This window comes from Triticum urartu, chromosome 7A (genome assembly GCF_056163025.1).
Source record: "Triticum urartu cultivar PI428250 chromosome 7A, HENAU_Tu73, whole genome shotgun sequence".
In the NCBI taxonomy this organism is placed as follows: Eukaryota; Viridiplantae; Streptophyta; class Magnoliopsida; order Poales; family Poaceae; genus Triticum; species Triticum urartu.
Window position 1 is genome coordinate 732004105 of NC_141879.1, and position 14241 is coordinate 732018345.

General features: G+C 41.4%; 1 protein-coding gene across 1 annotated transcript in view; it reads left to right on the forward strand.

Annotated features, from left to right (window-relative positions):
- Positions 1-14038, forward strand: part of LOC147962399 (uncharacterized) — a 31919-nt gene extending 17881 nt beyond the window's left edge. The window contains exon 5 of the mRNA XM_087534181.1: positions 14028-14038. Coding sequence (XP_087390307.1) covers positions 14028-14038 — 11 coding nt within the window. The remainder of the gene's footprint in view (positions 1-14027) is intronic.
- The last annotated feature ends 203 nt before the right edge of the window (positions 14039-14241 follow it).

The window sequence follows — 14241 nt, forward strand, 5'->3', positions numbered from 1 at the left end:
TTGACAGAATTCTCTAGTCACCATCACCAAGTTAGTATAACTTCGTGATGAACTATAATATGCAAGGGATAACGGAAACAACTCCCAAGCTCTTCGTGATGCTGAAATCAACGAAGGTAGAAATCAAGAAAAACATCAAGTGTTGATGGTTGACAAGACCACTAGTTTCAAGAAAAGGGCAAAGGGAAGAAGGGGAACTTCAAGAAGAACGGCAAGCAAGTTGCTGCTCAAGTGAAGAAGCCTAAGTCTGATCCTAAGCCTGAGACTAAGTGCTTCTACTGCAAAGGGACTGGTCACTAGAAGCGGAACTACCCTAAGTGATTGGTGGATAAGAAGGATGGCAAAGTGAACATAAGTATATTTGATATACATCTTATTGATGTGTACTTTACTAATGTTTATAGCAACCCCTCAGTATTTGATACTAGTTCAGTTGCTAAGATTAGTAACTCGAAACGGGAGTTGCAGAATAAACACAGACTAGTTAAGGGTGAAGTGACGATGTGTGTTGGAAGTGGTTCCAAGATTGATATGATCATCATCGCACACTCCCTATAATTTTGGGATTAGTGTTGAACCTAAATAAGTGTTATTTGGTGTTTGCGTTAAGCATGAATATGATTTGATCCTGTTTATTGTAATACGGTTATTCATTTATGTAAGAGAATAAATTGTTGTTCTGTTTACATGAATAAAACCTTATATGGTTACACACCCAATGAAAATAGTTCGTTGGATCTCGATCGTAGTGATACACATAATCATAATATTGAAACCAAAAGATGCAAAGTTAATAATGATAGTGCAACTTATTTGTGGCACTGCCGTTTAGGTCATATTGGTGTAAAGCGCATGAAGAAACTCCATGCTGATGGGCTTTTGGAATCACTTGATTATGAATCAGTTGATGCTTGCGAACCATGCCTCATGGGCAAGATGACTAAGACTCCGTTCTTCGGAACAATGGAGCGACCAACAGATTTGTTGGAAATCATACATACTGATGTATGTGGTCCGATGAATATTGAGGCTCGCGACAGATATCATTATTTTCTGATCTTCACAGATGATTTGAGCAGATATGAGTATATCTACTTGATGAAACATAAGTCTGAAACATTTGAAAAGTTCAAAGAATTTCAGAGTGAAGTGAAAAATCATCGTAACAAGAAAATAAAATCTCTACGATCTGATCATAGAGAAGAATATTTGAGTTACGAGTTTGGCCTTTAGTTAAAAAACAATGTGAAATAGTTTCACTACTCATGCCACCTGGAACACCACAATGTAATGGTGTGTCCGAACGTCATAACCGTACTTTATTAGATATGGTGCGATCTATGATGTCTCTTACCGATCTACCACTATCGTTTTGGGGTTATGCATTAAAGACAGTTGCATTCGCATTAAAAGGGCACCATCAAAATCCGTTGAGACGACGCCTTATGAACTTTGGTTTGGCAAGAAACCAAAGTTGTCGTTTCTGAAAGTTTGGGGCTGCGATGCTTATGTGAAAAAGCTTCAACCTGATAAGCTCGAACCCAAATCGGAGAAATGTGTCTTCATAGGATATCCAAAGGAAACTATTGGATACACCTTCTATCACAGATCCGAAGGCAAGACTTTTGTTGCTAAATTCGGAAACTTTCTGGAAAAGGAGTTTCTCTCGAAAGAAGTGAGTGGGAGGAAAGTAGAAAACTTGATAAGGTAATTGTACCTTCTCCCTTATTGGAAAGTAGTTCATCACAGAAATCTGTTCTTGTGACTACTACACCAATTAGTGAGGAAGCTAATGATGATGATCATGTAACTTCAGATCAAGTTACTACTGAATCTCGTAGGTAAACCAGAGTGAGATCCGCACCAGAGTGTTACGGTAATCCTGTTCTGGAAGTCATGTTACTAGACCATGACGAACTTGCGAACTATGAGGAAGCGATGATGAGCCCAGATTCCGCGAAATGGTTTGAGGCCATGAAATCTGAGATATGATCCATGTATGAGAACAAAGTATGGACTTTGATGGATTTGCCCGATGATCGGCAAGCCATAGAAAATAAATTGATCTTCAAGAGGAAGACGGACGCTGATAGTAGTGTTACTATCTACAAAGCTAGAATTGTCGCAAAAGGTTTTTCGACAAGTTCAAGGTGTTGACTACGATGAGAGTTTCTCACTCGTATCTATGCTTGAGTCTGTCCGAATCATGTTAGTAATTGCCGCATTTTATGAAATCTGGCAAATGGATAAACAAAACTACATTCCTTAATGGATTTATTAAAGAAGAGTTGTATATGATGCAACCAGAAGGTTTTGTCAATCCGAAAGGTGCTAACATAATGTGCAAACTCCAGCGATCCATCTGTGGACTGGTGCAAGCATCTCAGAGTTGGAATATACACTTTCATGAGTTGATCAAAGCATATAGTTTTATACAGACTTGCGGTGAAGCCTGTATTTACAAGAAAGTGAGTCGGAGCACTACAGCATTTCTGATAAGTATATGTGAATGACATATTGTTGATCAGAAATAATGTAGAATTATTCTGTAAAGCATAAAGGAGTGTTTGAAAGGAGTTTTTCAAAGAAAGACTTCGGTGAAGCTGCTTACATATTGAGCTTCAAGATCTATAGAGATAGATCAAGACGCTTGATAAGTTTTTTCAATGAGTACATGCCTTGACAAGATTTTGAAATAGTTCAAAATGGAGCAGTCAAAGAAAGAGTTCTTGCCTGTATTACAAGGTGTGAAGTTGAGTAAGACTCAAAGCCCGACCACGGCAGAAGATAGAAAAAGAATGAAAGTCATTCCCTATGCCTTGGCCATAGGTTCTATAAAGTATGTCATGCTGTATACCAGATCTATTGTATACCCTGCACTGATTTGGCAAGGGAGTACAGTAGTGATCTAGGAGTAGATCACTGGACAGCGGTCAGAATTATCCTTAGTGAAATAAGGATATGTTTCTCGATAATGGACGTGAAAAAAAGGTTCGTCGTAAAGGGTTACGCCGATGAAAGTTTCGACACTAATCTAGATGACTCTAAGTCTCGGTCTAGATACATATTGAAAGTGGGAGCAATTAGCTAGAGTAGCTCCGTGCAGAGCATTGTAGACATATTATTTTTGCAAAATACATACGGATCTGAATTTGGCAGGCCCGTTGACTAAATTTCTCTCACAAGCAAAACATGATCACTCTTTGGGTGTTAATCACATAGCGATGTGAACTACATTATTGAATCTAGTAAACCCTTTGGGTGTTAGTCACATGGAGATGTGAACCAATCACATAAAGATGTGAACTATTGGTGTTAATCACATAGCGATGTGAACTAGATTATTGACTCTAGTGTAAGTGGGAGACTGAAGGAAATATGCCCTAGAGGTAATAATAAAGTTATTATTTATTTCCTTATATCATGATAAATGTTTATTATTCATGCTAGAATTGTATTAACCGGAAACATAATACATGTGTGAATACATAGACAAACAGAGTGTCACTAGTATGCCTCTACTTGACTAGCTCGTTAATCAAAGATGGTTGTGTTTCCTAACCATGAACAAAGAGTTGTTAATTTGATTAACGAGATCACATCATTAGTTGAATGATCTGATTGACATGACCCATTCCATTAGCTTAGCACCCGATCGTTTAGTATGTTGCTATTGCTTTTCTTCATGACTTATACATGTTCCTATGACTATGAGATTATGCAACTCCCGTTTGCCGGAGGAACACTTTGGGTGCTACCAAACGTCACAACGTAACTGGGTGATTATAAAGGAGCATTACAGGTGTCTCCAAAGGGAGATGTTGGGTTGGCATATTTCGAGATTAGGATTTGTCACTCCGATTGTCGGAGAGGTATCTCTGGGCCCTCTCGGTAATGCACATCACATAAGCCTTGCAAGCATTACAACTAATGAGTTAGTTGCGAGATGATGTATTACGGAACGAGTAAAGATACTTGCCGGTAACGAGATTGAACTAGGTATTGGATACCGATGATCGAATCTCGGGCAAGTAACATACCAATGACAAAGGGAACAACGTATGTTGTTATGCGGTCTGACCGATAAAGATCTTCGTAGAATATGTAGGAGCCAATATGGGCATCCTGGTCCCGCTATTGGTTATTGACCGGAGACGTGTCTCGGTCATGTCTACATTGTTCTCGAACCGTAGGGTCCGCACGCTTAAAGTTACGATGACAGTTGTTATGAGTTTTATGCATTTTGATGTACGGAATGTTGTTCGGAGTCCGAGATGAGATCAAGGACATGACGAGGAACTCCGGAATGGTCCGAAGATAAAGTTTAATATATATGATAATAGTGTTTGGTCACCGGAAGGGTTCCGGAAATCACCGGAAGGGGTTCCGGATGTTTCCCGAAATGTTTGGGTACGAGAACACTTTATTTGGGCCAAAGGGGAAAGCCCACAAGGTTTTTGGAAAGCGCAAAAGGAAGTTTTGCGGAGTCCAGGGGCCAGATGCCAGGGTCCCTGGCGTCTGGGTCCAGACGCCGGGACCCCTGGCGTCTGGGTCCAGACGCCGGGACCCCTGGCATCTGGCCCTGGAGTCCGAGAAGGACTCTTGCCTATCGGGTGAAACCGACTTTGTGAAGGCTTTAACTCCAAGTTTCGACCCCAGGGCTCAATATATAAATAGAGGGGCAGGGCTAGCACCAAAGATAGATCAAGAAACACAAGTTGATCCTCGTGATCGTTCCTTAGCCGTGTGCGGTGCCCCCTGCCACCATATTCCACCTCGATCATATCGTTGTAGTGCTTAGGCGAAGCCCTGCGTCGGTAGAACATCATCATCGTCATCACACCGTCGTGCTGACGGAATTCATCCCCGAAGCGTTGCTGGATCGGAGCCCGGGGAGCGTCATCGAGCTGTACGTGTGCTAAGAACTCGGAGGTGCCAGAGTAACGGTGCTTGGATCGGTCGGATCGGGAAGAAGACGTACGACTACTTCCTCTACGTTGTGTCAACGCTTCCGTTGCGATCTACAAGGGTACGTAGATCATACTCTCCCCTCTCGTTGCTATACATCACCATGATCTTGCGTGTGCGTGGGAAATTTTTTGAAATTACTGCGTTCCCCAACATAGGGAGCATTTTTCATTTTCTCTCTATCTTCTGCAGTGGTCGGGCATTGAGTCTGACTCAACTTCACACCTTGTAACACAGGCAAGAACCCTTTCTTTGCTAGATCCATTTTGAAATTCTTCAAAATCTTGTCAAGGTATGTGCTTTGTGAAAGTCCAATTAAGCGTCTTGATCTATCTCTATAGATCTTTATGCCTAATATGTAAGCAGCTTCACCGAGGTCTTTCATTGAAAAACTCTTATTCAAGTATCCCTTTATGCTATCCAGTAATTCTATATCATTTCCAATCAGTAATATGTCATCCACATATAATATCAGAAATGCTACAGAGCTCCCAGTCACTTTCTTGTAAATACAGGCTTCTCCGAAAGTCTGTATAAAACCAAATGCTTTGATCACACTATCAAAGCGTTTATTCCAACTCCGAGAGGCTTGCACCAGTCCATAAATGGATCGCTGGAGCTTGCACACTTTGTTATCTCCCTTTGGATCGACAAAACCTTCCGGTTGCATCATATACAACTCTTCTTCCAGAAATCCATTCAGGAATGCAGTTTTGACATCCATCTGCCAAATTTCATAATCATAAAATGTGGCAATTGCTAACATGATTCGGACAGACTTAAGCATCGCTACGGGTGAGAAGGTCTCATCGTAGTCAACCCCTTGAACTTGTCGAAAACCTTTTGCGACAAGTCGAGCTTTGTAGAGAGTAATATTACCGTCAGCGTCAGTCTTCTTCTTCTTGAAGATCCATTTATTCTCAATTGCTTGCCGATCATCGGGCAAGTCAACCAAAGTCCATACTTTGTTCTCATACATGGATCCCATCTCAGATTTCATGGCTTCAAGCCATTTTGCGGAATCTGGGCTCACCATCGCTTCTTCATAGTTCGTAGGTTCATCATGATCTAATAGCATGATTTCCAGAATAGGATTACCGTACCACTCTGGCGCGGATCTTACTCTGGTTGATCTACGAGGTTCAGTAGTATCTTGTTCTGAAGTTTTATGATCATTATCATTAGCTTCCTCACTAATTGGTGTAGGTGTGACAGAAACAGGTTTCTGTGATGTACTACTTTCCAATAAGGGAGCAGGTACAGTTACCTCGTCAAGTTCTACTTTCCTCCCACTCACTTCTTTCGAGAGAAATTCCTTCTCTAGAAAGGATCCATTCTTAGCAACGAATGTCTTGCCTTCGGATCTGTGATAGAAGGTGTACCCAACAGTCTCCTTTGGGTATCCTATGAAGACACATTTCTCCGATTTGGGTTCGAGCTTATCAGGTTGAAGCTTTTTCACATAAGCATCGCAGCCCTAAACTTTAAGAAACGATAACTTTGGTTTCTTGCCAAACGATAATTCATAAGGCATCGTCTCAACGGATTTTGATGGTGCCCTATTTAACGTGAATGCGGCCGTCTCTAAAGCATAACCCCAAAACGATAGCGGTAAATCAGTAAGAGACATCATAGATCGCACCATATCTAGTAAAGTACGATTACGATGTTCGGACACACCATTACGCTGTGGTGTTCCGGGTGGCGTGAGTTGCGAAACTATTCCGCATTGTTTCAAATGTACACCAAACTCGTAACTCAAATATTCTCCGCCACGATCAGATCGTAGACACTTTATTTTCTTGTTACGATGATTTTCAACTTCACTCTGAAATTCTTTGAACTTTTCAAATGTTTCAGACTTATTTTTCATTAAGTAGATATACCCATATCTGCTTAAGTCATCTGTGAAGGTGAGAAAATAACGATATCCGCCACGAGCCTCAATATTCATCGGACCACATACATCTGTATGTATGATTTCCAACAAATCTGTTGCTCTCTCCATAGTACCGGAGAACGGTGTTTTAGTCATCTTGCCCATGAGGCACGGTTCGCAAGTACCAAGTGATTCATAATCAAGTGGTTCCAAAAGTCCATCAGTATGGAGTTTCTTCATGCGCTTTATACCGATATGACCTAAACGGCAGTGCCACAAATAAGTTGCACTATCATTATCAACTCTGCATCTTTTGGCTTCAACATTATGAATATGTGTGTTACTACTATCGAGATTCATCAAAAATAGACCACTCTTCAAAGGTGCGTGACCATAAAAGATATTACTCATATAAATAGAACAACCATTATTCTCTGATTTAAATGAATAACCGTCTCGCATTAAACAAGATCCAGATATAATGTTCATGCTCAATGCTGGCACCAAATAACAATTATTTAGGTCTAATACTAATCCCGAAGGTAGATGTAGAGGTAGCGTGCCAACCGCGATCACATCGACTTTGGAACCATTTCCTACGCACATCGTCACCTCGTCCTTTGCCAGTGTTCGCTTAATCCGTAGTCCCTGTTTTGAGTTGCAAATATTAACAACAAAACCAGTATCAAATACCCAGCTGCTACTGCAAGCTCTAGTAAGGTACACATCAATAACATGTATATCACATATACCTTTGTTCACCTTGCCATCCTTCTTATCCGCCAAATACTTGGGGCAGTTCTGCTTCCAGTGACCAGTCTGCTTGCAGTAGAAGCACTCAGTTTCAGGCTTAGGTCCAGACTTGGGTTTCTTCTCTTGAGCAGCAACTTGCTTGCCATTTTTCTTGAAGTTCCCCTTCTTCTTCCCTTTGCCCTTTTTCTTGAAACTAGTGGACTTTTTGACCATCAACACTTGATGCTCCTTTTTGATTTCTACCTCCGCAGCTTTCAGCATTGCGAAGAGCTCGGGAATAGTTTTATTCATCCCTTGCATATTATAGTTCATCACGAAGCTCTTGTAGCTTGGTGGCAGTGATTGGAGAATTCTGTCAATGACGCAATCATCTGGAAGATTAACTCCCATCTGAATCAAGTGATTATTATACCCAGACATTTTGAGTATATGCTCACTGACAGAACTGTTCTCCTCCATCTTGCAGCTATAGAACTTATTGGAGACTTCATATCTCTCAATCCGGGCATTTGCTTGAAATATTAACTTCAACTCCTGGAACATCTCATATGCTCCATGACGTTCAAAACGTCGTTGAAGTCCCGATTCTAAGCCGTAAAGCATGGCACACTAAACTATCGAGTAGTCATCAGCTTTGCTCTACCAGACGTTCATAACATCTGGTGTTGCTCCAGCAGCAGGCTTGGCACCCAGCGGTGCTTTCAGGACGTAATTCTTCTGTGCAGCAATGAGGATAATCCTCAAGTTACGGACCCAGTCCGTGTAATTGCTACCATCATCTTTCAACTTTGCTTTCTCAAGGAACGCATTAAAATTCAACGGAACAACAACACGGGCCATCTATCTACAATCAAACATACATAAGAAAGATACTATTAGGTACTAAGTTCATGATAAATTTAAGTTCAATTAATCATATTACTTAAGAACTCCCACTTAGATAGACATCCCTCTAATCTTCTAAGTGATCACGCGATCCAAATCAACTAAACCATAACCGATCATCACGTGAAATGGAGTAGCTTTCAATGGTGAACATCACTATGTTGATCATATCTACTATATGATTCACGCTCGATCTTTCGATCTCAGTGTTCCGAGGCCATATCTGCATATGCTAGGCTCGTCAAGTTTAACCTGAGTATTCTCCGTGTGCAAAACTGGCTTGCACCAGTTGTAGATGGACGTAGAGCTTATCACACCCGATCATCACGTGGTGTCTGGGCATGACGAACTTTGGCAACGGTGCATACTCAGGGAGAACACTTTTATCTTGATAATTTAGTGAGAGATCATCTTATAATGCTACCGTCAATCAAAGCAAGATAAGATGCATAAAAGATAAACATCACATGCAATCAATATAAGTGATGATATGGCCATCATCATCTTGTGCCTGTGATCTCCATCTCCGAAGCACCGTCATGATCACCATCGTCACCGGCGCGACACCTTGATCTCCATCGTAGCATCGTTGTCATCTCGCCAATCTTATGCTTCCACGACTATCGCTACCGCTTAGTGATAAAGTAAAGCATTACAGCGCGATTGCATTGCATACAATAAAGCGACAACCATATGGCTCCTGCCAGTTGCCGATAACTCGGTTACAAAATATGATCATCTCATACAATAAAATTTAGCATCATGTCTTGACCATATCACATCACAACATGCCCTGCAAAAACAAGTTAGACGTCCTCTACTTTGTTGTTGCAAGTTTTACGTGGCTGCTACGGGCTTAAGCAAGAACCAATCTTACCTACGCATCAAAACCACAACGATAGTTTGTCAAGTTGGTTGCTGTTTTAACCTTCGCAAGGACTGGACGTAGCCACACTCGGTTCAACTAAAGTTGGAGAAACTGTCACCCGCAAGCCACCTATGTGCAAAGCACGTCGGGAGAACTGGTCTCGCGTAAGCGTACGCGTAATGTCGGTCCGGGCCGCTTCGTCCAACAATACCGCCGAACCAAAGTATGACATGCTGGTAAGCAGTATGACTTATATCGTCCAGAACTCACTTGTGTTCTACTCGTGCATATAATATCAACACATAAAACCTAGGCTCTGATGCCACTGTTGGGGAACATAGTAACTTCAAAAAAATTCCTACGCACACGCAAGATCATGGTGATGCATAGCAACGAGAGGGGAGAGTGTGATCTACGTACCCTTGTAGATTGACAACGGAAGCGTTTGGTTGACGTAGTCGTACGTCTCCACGGCCCGACCGATCAAGCACCGAAACTACGGCACCTCCGAGTTCTAGCACACGTTCAGCTCGATGACGATCCCCGGACTCCGATCCAGCAAAGTTTCAGGGAAGAGTTCCGTCAGCACAATGGCGTGGTGACGATCTTGATGTACTACTGTCGCAGGGCTTCGTCTAAGCACCGCTACAATATTATCGAGGACTATGGTGGCAGGGGGCGCCGCACACGGCTAAGAATATGATCACGTGGATCAACTTGTGTCTCTAGGGGGTGCCTCTGCCTCCGTATATAAAGGCTCAAGGGGGGGGGTGCGGCCGGCCAGGAGAGGCGCGCCAGGAGGAGTCCTACTCCCTCTGGGAGTAGGACTCCCCCCCCTTTCCTAGTTGGAATAGGATTCGCGGAGGGGGGAAGAGGAAGGGGGGCCGGCCCCCTCTCCTTGTCCTATTCGGACCAAGGGAGGGGAGGGGCGCGTGGCCCATCTCTGGCTACCTCTCCTCTCTTCCACTATGGCCCACTAAGGCCCATATAGCTCCCGGGGGGTTCCGATACTCCGGTAAAATCCCGATTTCACCCGGAACACTTCCGATATCCAAACATAGGCTTCCAATATATCAATCCTTATGTCTCGACCATTTCGAGACTCCTCGTCATGTCCGTGATCACATCCGTGACTCCGAACAACCTTCGGTACATCAAAACGTATAAACTCATAATATAACTATCATCGAAACCTTAAGCGTGCAGACCCTACGGGTTCGAGAACAATGTAGACATGACCGAGACACGTCTCCGTTCAATAACCAATAGCGGGACCTGGATGCCCATATTGGTTCCTACATATTCTACGAAGATCTTTTATCGGTCAGACCGCATAACAACATACGTTGTTCCCTTTGTCATCGGTATGTTACTTGCCCGAGATTCGATCGTTGGTATCCAATACCTAGTTCAATCTCGTTACCGGCAAGTCTCTTTACTCATTCCGTAATACATCATCTCGCAACTAACTCTTTAGTTGCAATGCTTGCAAGGCTTAAGTGATATGCATTACCGAGAGGGCCCAGAGATACCTCTCCGACATTCGGAGTGACAAATCCTAATCTCGAAATACGCCAACCCAACATGTACCTTTGGAGACACCTGTAGAGCTCCTTTATAATCACCCAGTTACGTTGTGACGTTTGGTAGCACACAAAGTGTTCCTCCGGCAAACGGGATTTGCATAATCTCATAGTCATAGGAACATGTATAAGTCATGAAGAAAGCAATAGCAACCTACTAAACGATCGGGTGCTAAGCTAATGGAATGGGTCAAGTCAATCAGATCATTCAACTAATGATGTGATCCCGTTAATCAAATAACAACTCTTTGTCCATGGTTAGGAAACATAACCATCTTTGATTAACGAGCTAGTCAAGTAGAGGCATACTAGTGACACTCTGTTTGTCTATGTATTCACACATGTATTATGTTTCCGGTTAATACAATTCTAGCATGAATAATAAACTTTTATCATGATATAAGGAAATAAATAATAACTTTATTATTGCCTCTAGGGCATATTTCCTTCAGATCGCCCCTCCATTTGCCACGCCATCACCGCGATCAGAGATGAGGCAAGACTCTGGGCACGTGCGGGCGCCACGCACTTGGCGCAGATCATCCCGGAGACGTAGCCTAGGGCTTTCAATGGTGGCCGACGCACCACCTCTTATTGCGTCCAGGCTACCCTAGCATGCCATCCCTGTGCTCATGTTGGCTAGCCTCATCCCTTGTAACATATTACAAACTTGTTTGACCTATTTCTACCTATCAATGCAATGATACGCAAGCCTTTTGCGTATTCGTGAAAAAAGTACGGATTGTGAACTGGAAACATCTTAAGGTAAATCATGTGTTGCTATGCACCTTATGATGCTTCCTCCTTTTCATCCAAGGGCTACTAATGTTAAGGATTGCCTGACCGCGACAACTGTTGGGTTCTGTCTCGCCGTGCTGTGTCGCAATAAGTCCATTGATCCAGTGTATTTGTTGGGCATGCACATTATGGAATGGTTGAAGCAACTCGCTGGATTGCGGATGAGGCCATTCCCTGCCTCAGCAGAGCAGTTGAGAATTTTCCAAATTACAGAATTAGGTAAGTTATCGAATATTTTTTATGGTCCAAAAAGCTTTCCATTTAAATGTTTTGCAGAACTAGATTCTCTTTTGTAAAACAAACTAGAACCGTAGAAGAACTTACTGAGTTAGCCTAATCTTAGATAGAATAGATGCACTTTTGGACTGATCGGACGATTGCTACATCCGTTATCAGAGCTAAGAAGCAACTTCTCTAAACATATGGTACCACAAGATGTTACTCTTTGTGCACTGTGTGTGTTGCTTATTTTGTACCTTCATAGCTGAAGGTCATATCTTCTCTGATGTTATACATTTAAATTAGCATGATGCAAGATTAATTTATATTTCTTCTTACCTTGTGTTATTTATTTATTCAAATTTTATAAACCATTAATACCCAAATCCTGCTTCATTCAATTGAATGTAAAGTTTTGTCCTTCAATTTTCTAATTTGTCGTATGTGAGAACCCGAGAAGAAGATTTGGGCATATACACAATTTATTCCAGCATCACATGAGAAATGGGTTTCTCTTTGTGTTAGTTTTCTTCTCAAATTGGCAATGTAGATATCAGATTCTTTACCCTTCAAACGAATATAAAACGCTCTTCTTTACTTTCTGATTCATTTTTTTGACACCCTGTTCATTTAAATTCTTAGAGTTCAAAGGAATAAGTGTGTTTCTTATTGTGTAGTTCTGATAGATGAAGTAAGAGATGCAGGTACTCATATTGTTCAAACAAGGCTTTATCCAAAAAAATAGAATGACTTGATTAATAAGGCTTATAAGTTGGTTGCATCAACTGACAAATGCCCTAATGTATATAATGGGAATTATATCCGTGAGTCATGATTGGCATATTTCCTTGCTTGATGAAGGTTCCGTCTCTACATGGAAGGTTTGTATGCATATCTTCTCAAGTACTTTTTCATGAAAAGATGAGGTGGGCCGTGGACGTCAATTTGTTTCAGGTTCAGTGTTGACAGTATCGACAACTTTATATGGTTAAAGGATGTTCCAAGTATTCCCACTCTTGCAAGACAACAACTTGGATCACTTATGATAAGGTGCTCTGGTGTTAAGTTTCTACTCTTTTATGGACCAAGAAGATGAATTATTTTTGCAACATCAACTGCATTTGTATTGACAACAAAAGGCTTGTTGCTTGGATGGTTTTACATTTAGATGTACACTATTATCTCTACAGTTTATTGTTACTTTGAAAGCTCCATAACATCCATGCGTAGATGCACTTCTGGTCGATCTATGGTTGGCATTAAAGTTGACCATTAAATTGAACTGGCATATCAATACGGTGTCTTAATTTTTCAGTAAAAATTCTCACTGCACCGTGACAACTTCCACTTCAAGAATGGAACGATCAATATTTGAAAGCCCCGCTTGATGAGAAACTGCCAAATGATTGTTAATAAAAAATTGTAAACAAGATATTGAGCCAATCATTCTGTTGCATGATAGTTTATACCTCCTTTAGATTTATATTCCAGAACATCTTCCGTAGCATCATTACCAATCTTGATGGTCAACAATGGATTTAAGTAGCCATATAGTATTTCTTCCATTTACTTTGTCTACCATTCTATTTTAGATGAAATTCCTTTATAATAGTTATTAAGGAGTACCGTCCATTTGTCGAGTGCTTGTGAGCACCAAAGGACTGTTTAGTGCTTTGTTCATTGTTCACATGACTGCATGATCTGTTATCAATATTATAAAATGCTCTGTGACCAATCGTCTGAATAAGTTCAATTTCATCATTCTGTTTACTTACCTGTTTGTTCAGGTTGATGATCTGCACAAACAAAAGAGCATGGCAACCCCATCTTGATTGTATGATCACTTTCATTCTTATTCTTCAGATTGTAGGTAGATATTTGAACCAATTTGGTTGTCTACACTCATAGGGAAGTTAAAACCTGAGAAATGATAAGACTGTACCGTTTCAGTCTTCATGGACTTTACTTTTCGCTTTTCATGACTTCCGTTCCTGTTCAAATATTATATGGTCGCATAATTCTTCCTTGACTTGCAGATGCTATCTAAGTTACATAATCCTTCTCTGACATGCAGATGCCATCTAAGAATTTGTGCTCTAACAGATATAAATTACTTTTTCGTTAAATCAAGACGAGGAGCACAAAGTCTAAGTCCCTGTCGCGATGGCGCACACAAGGACAGAGGGGGAGGAGGGCAGATGCTCTGGTGATATGTTTTGATGTAACACATGGCAAGTATTGTATGCCGATTGAAATATGTCAACGACATGCATACAAGTTTCAACAAA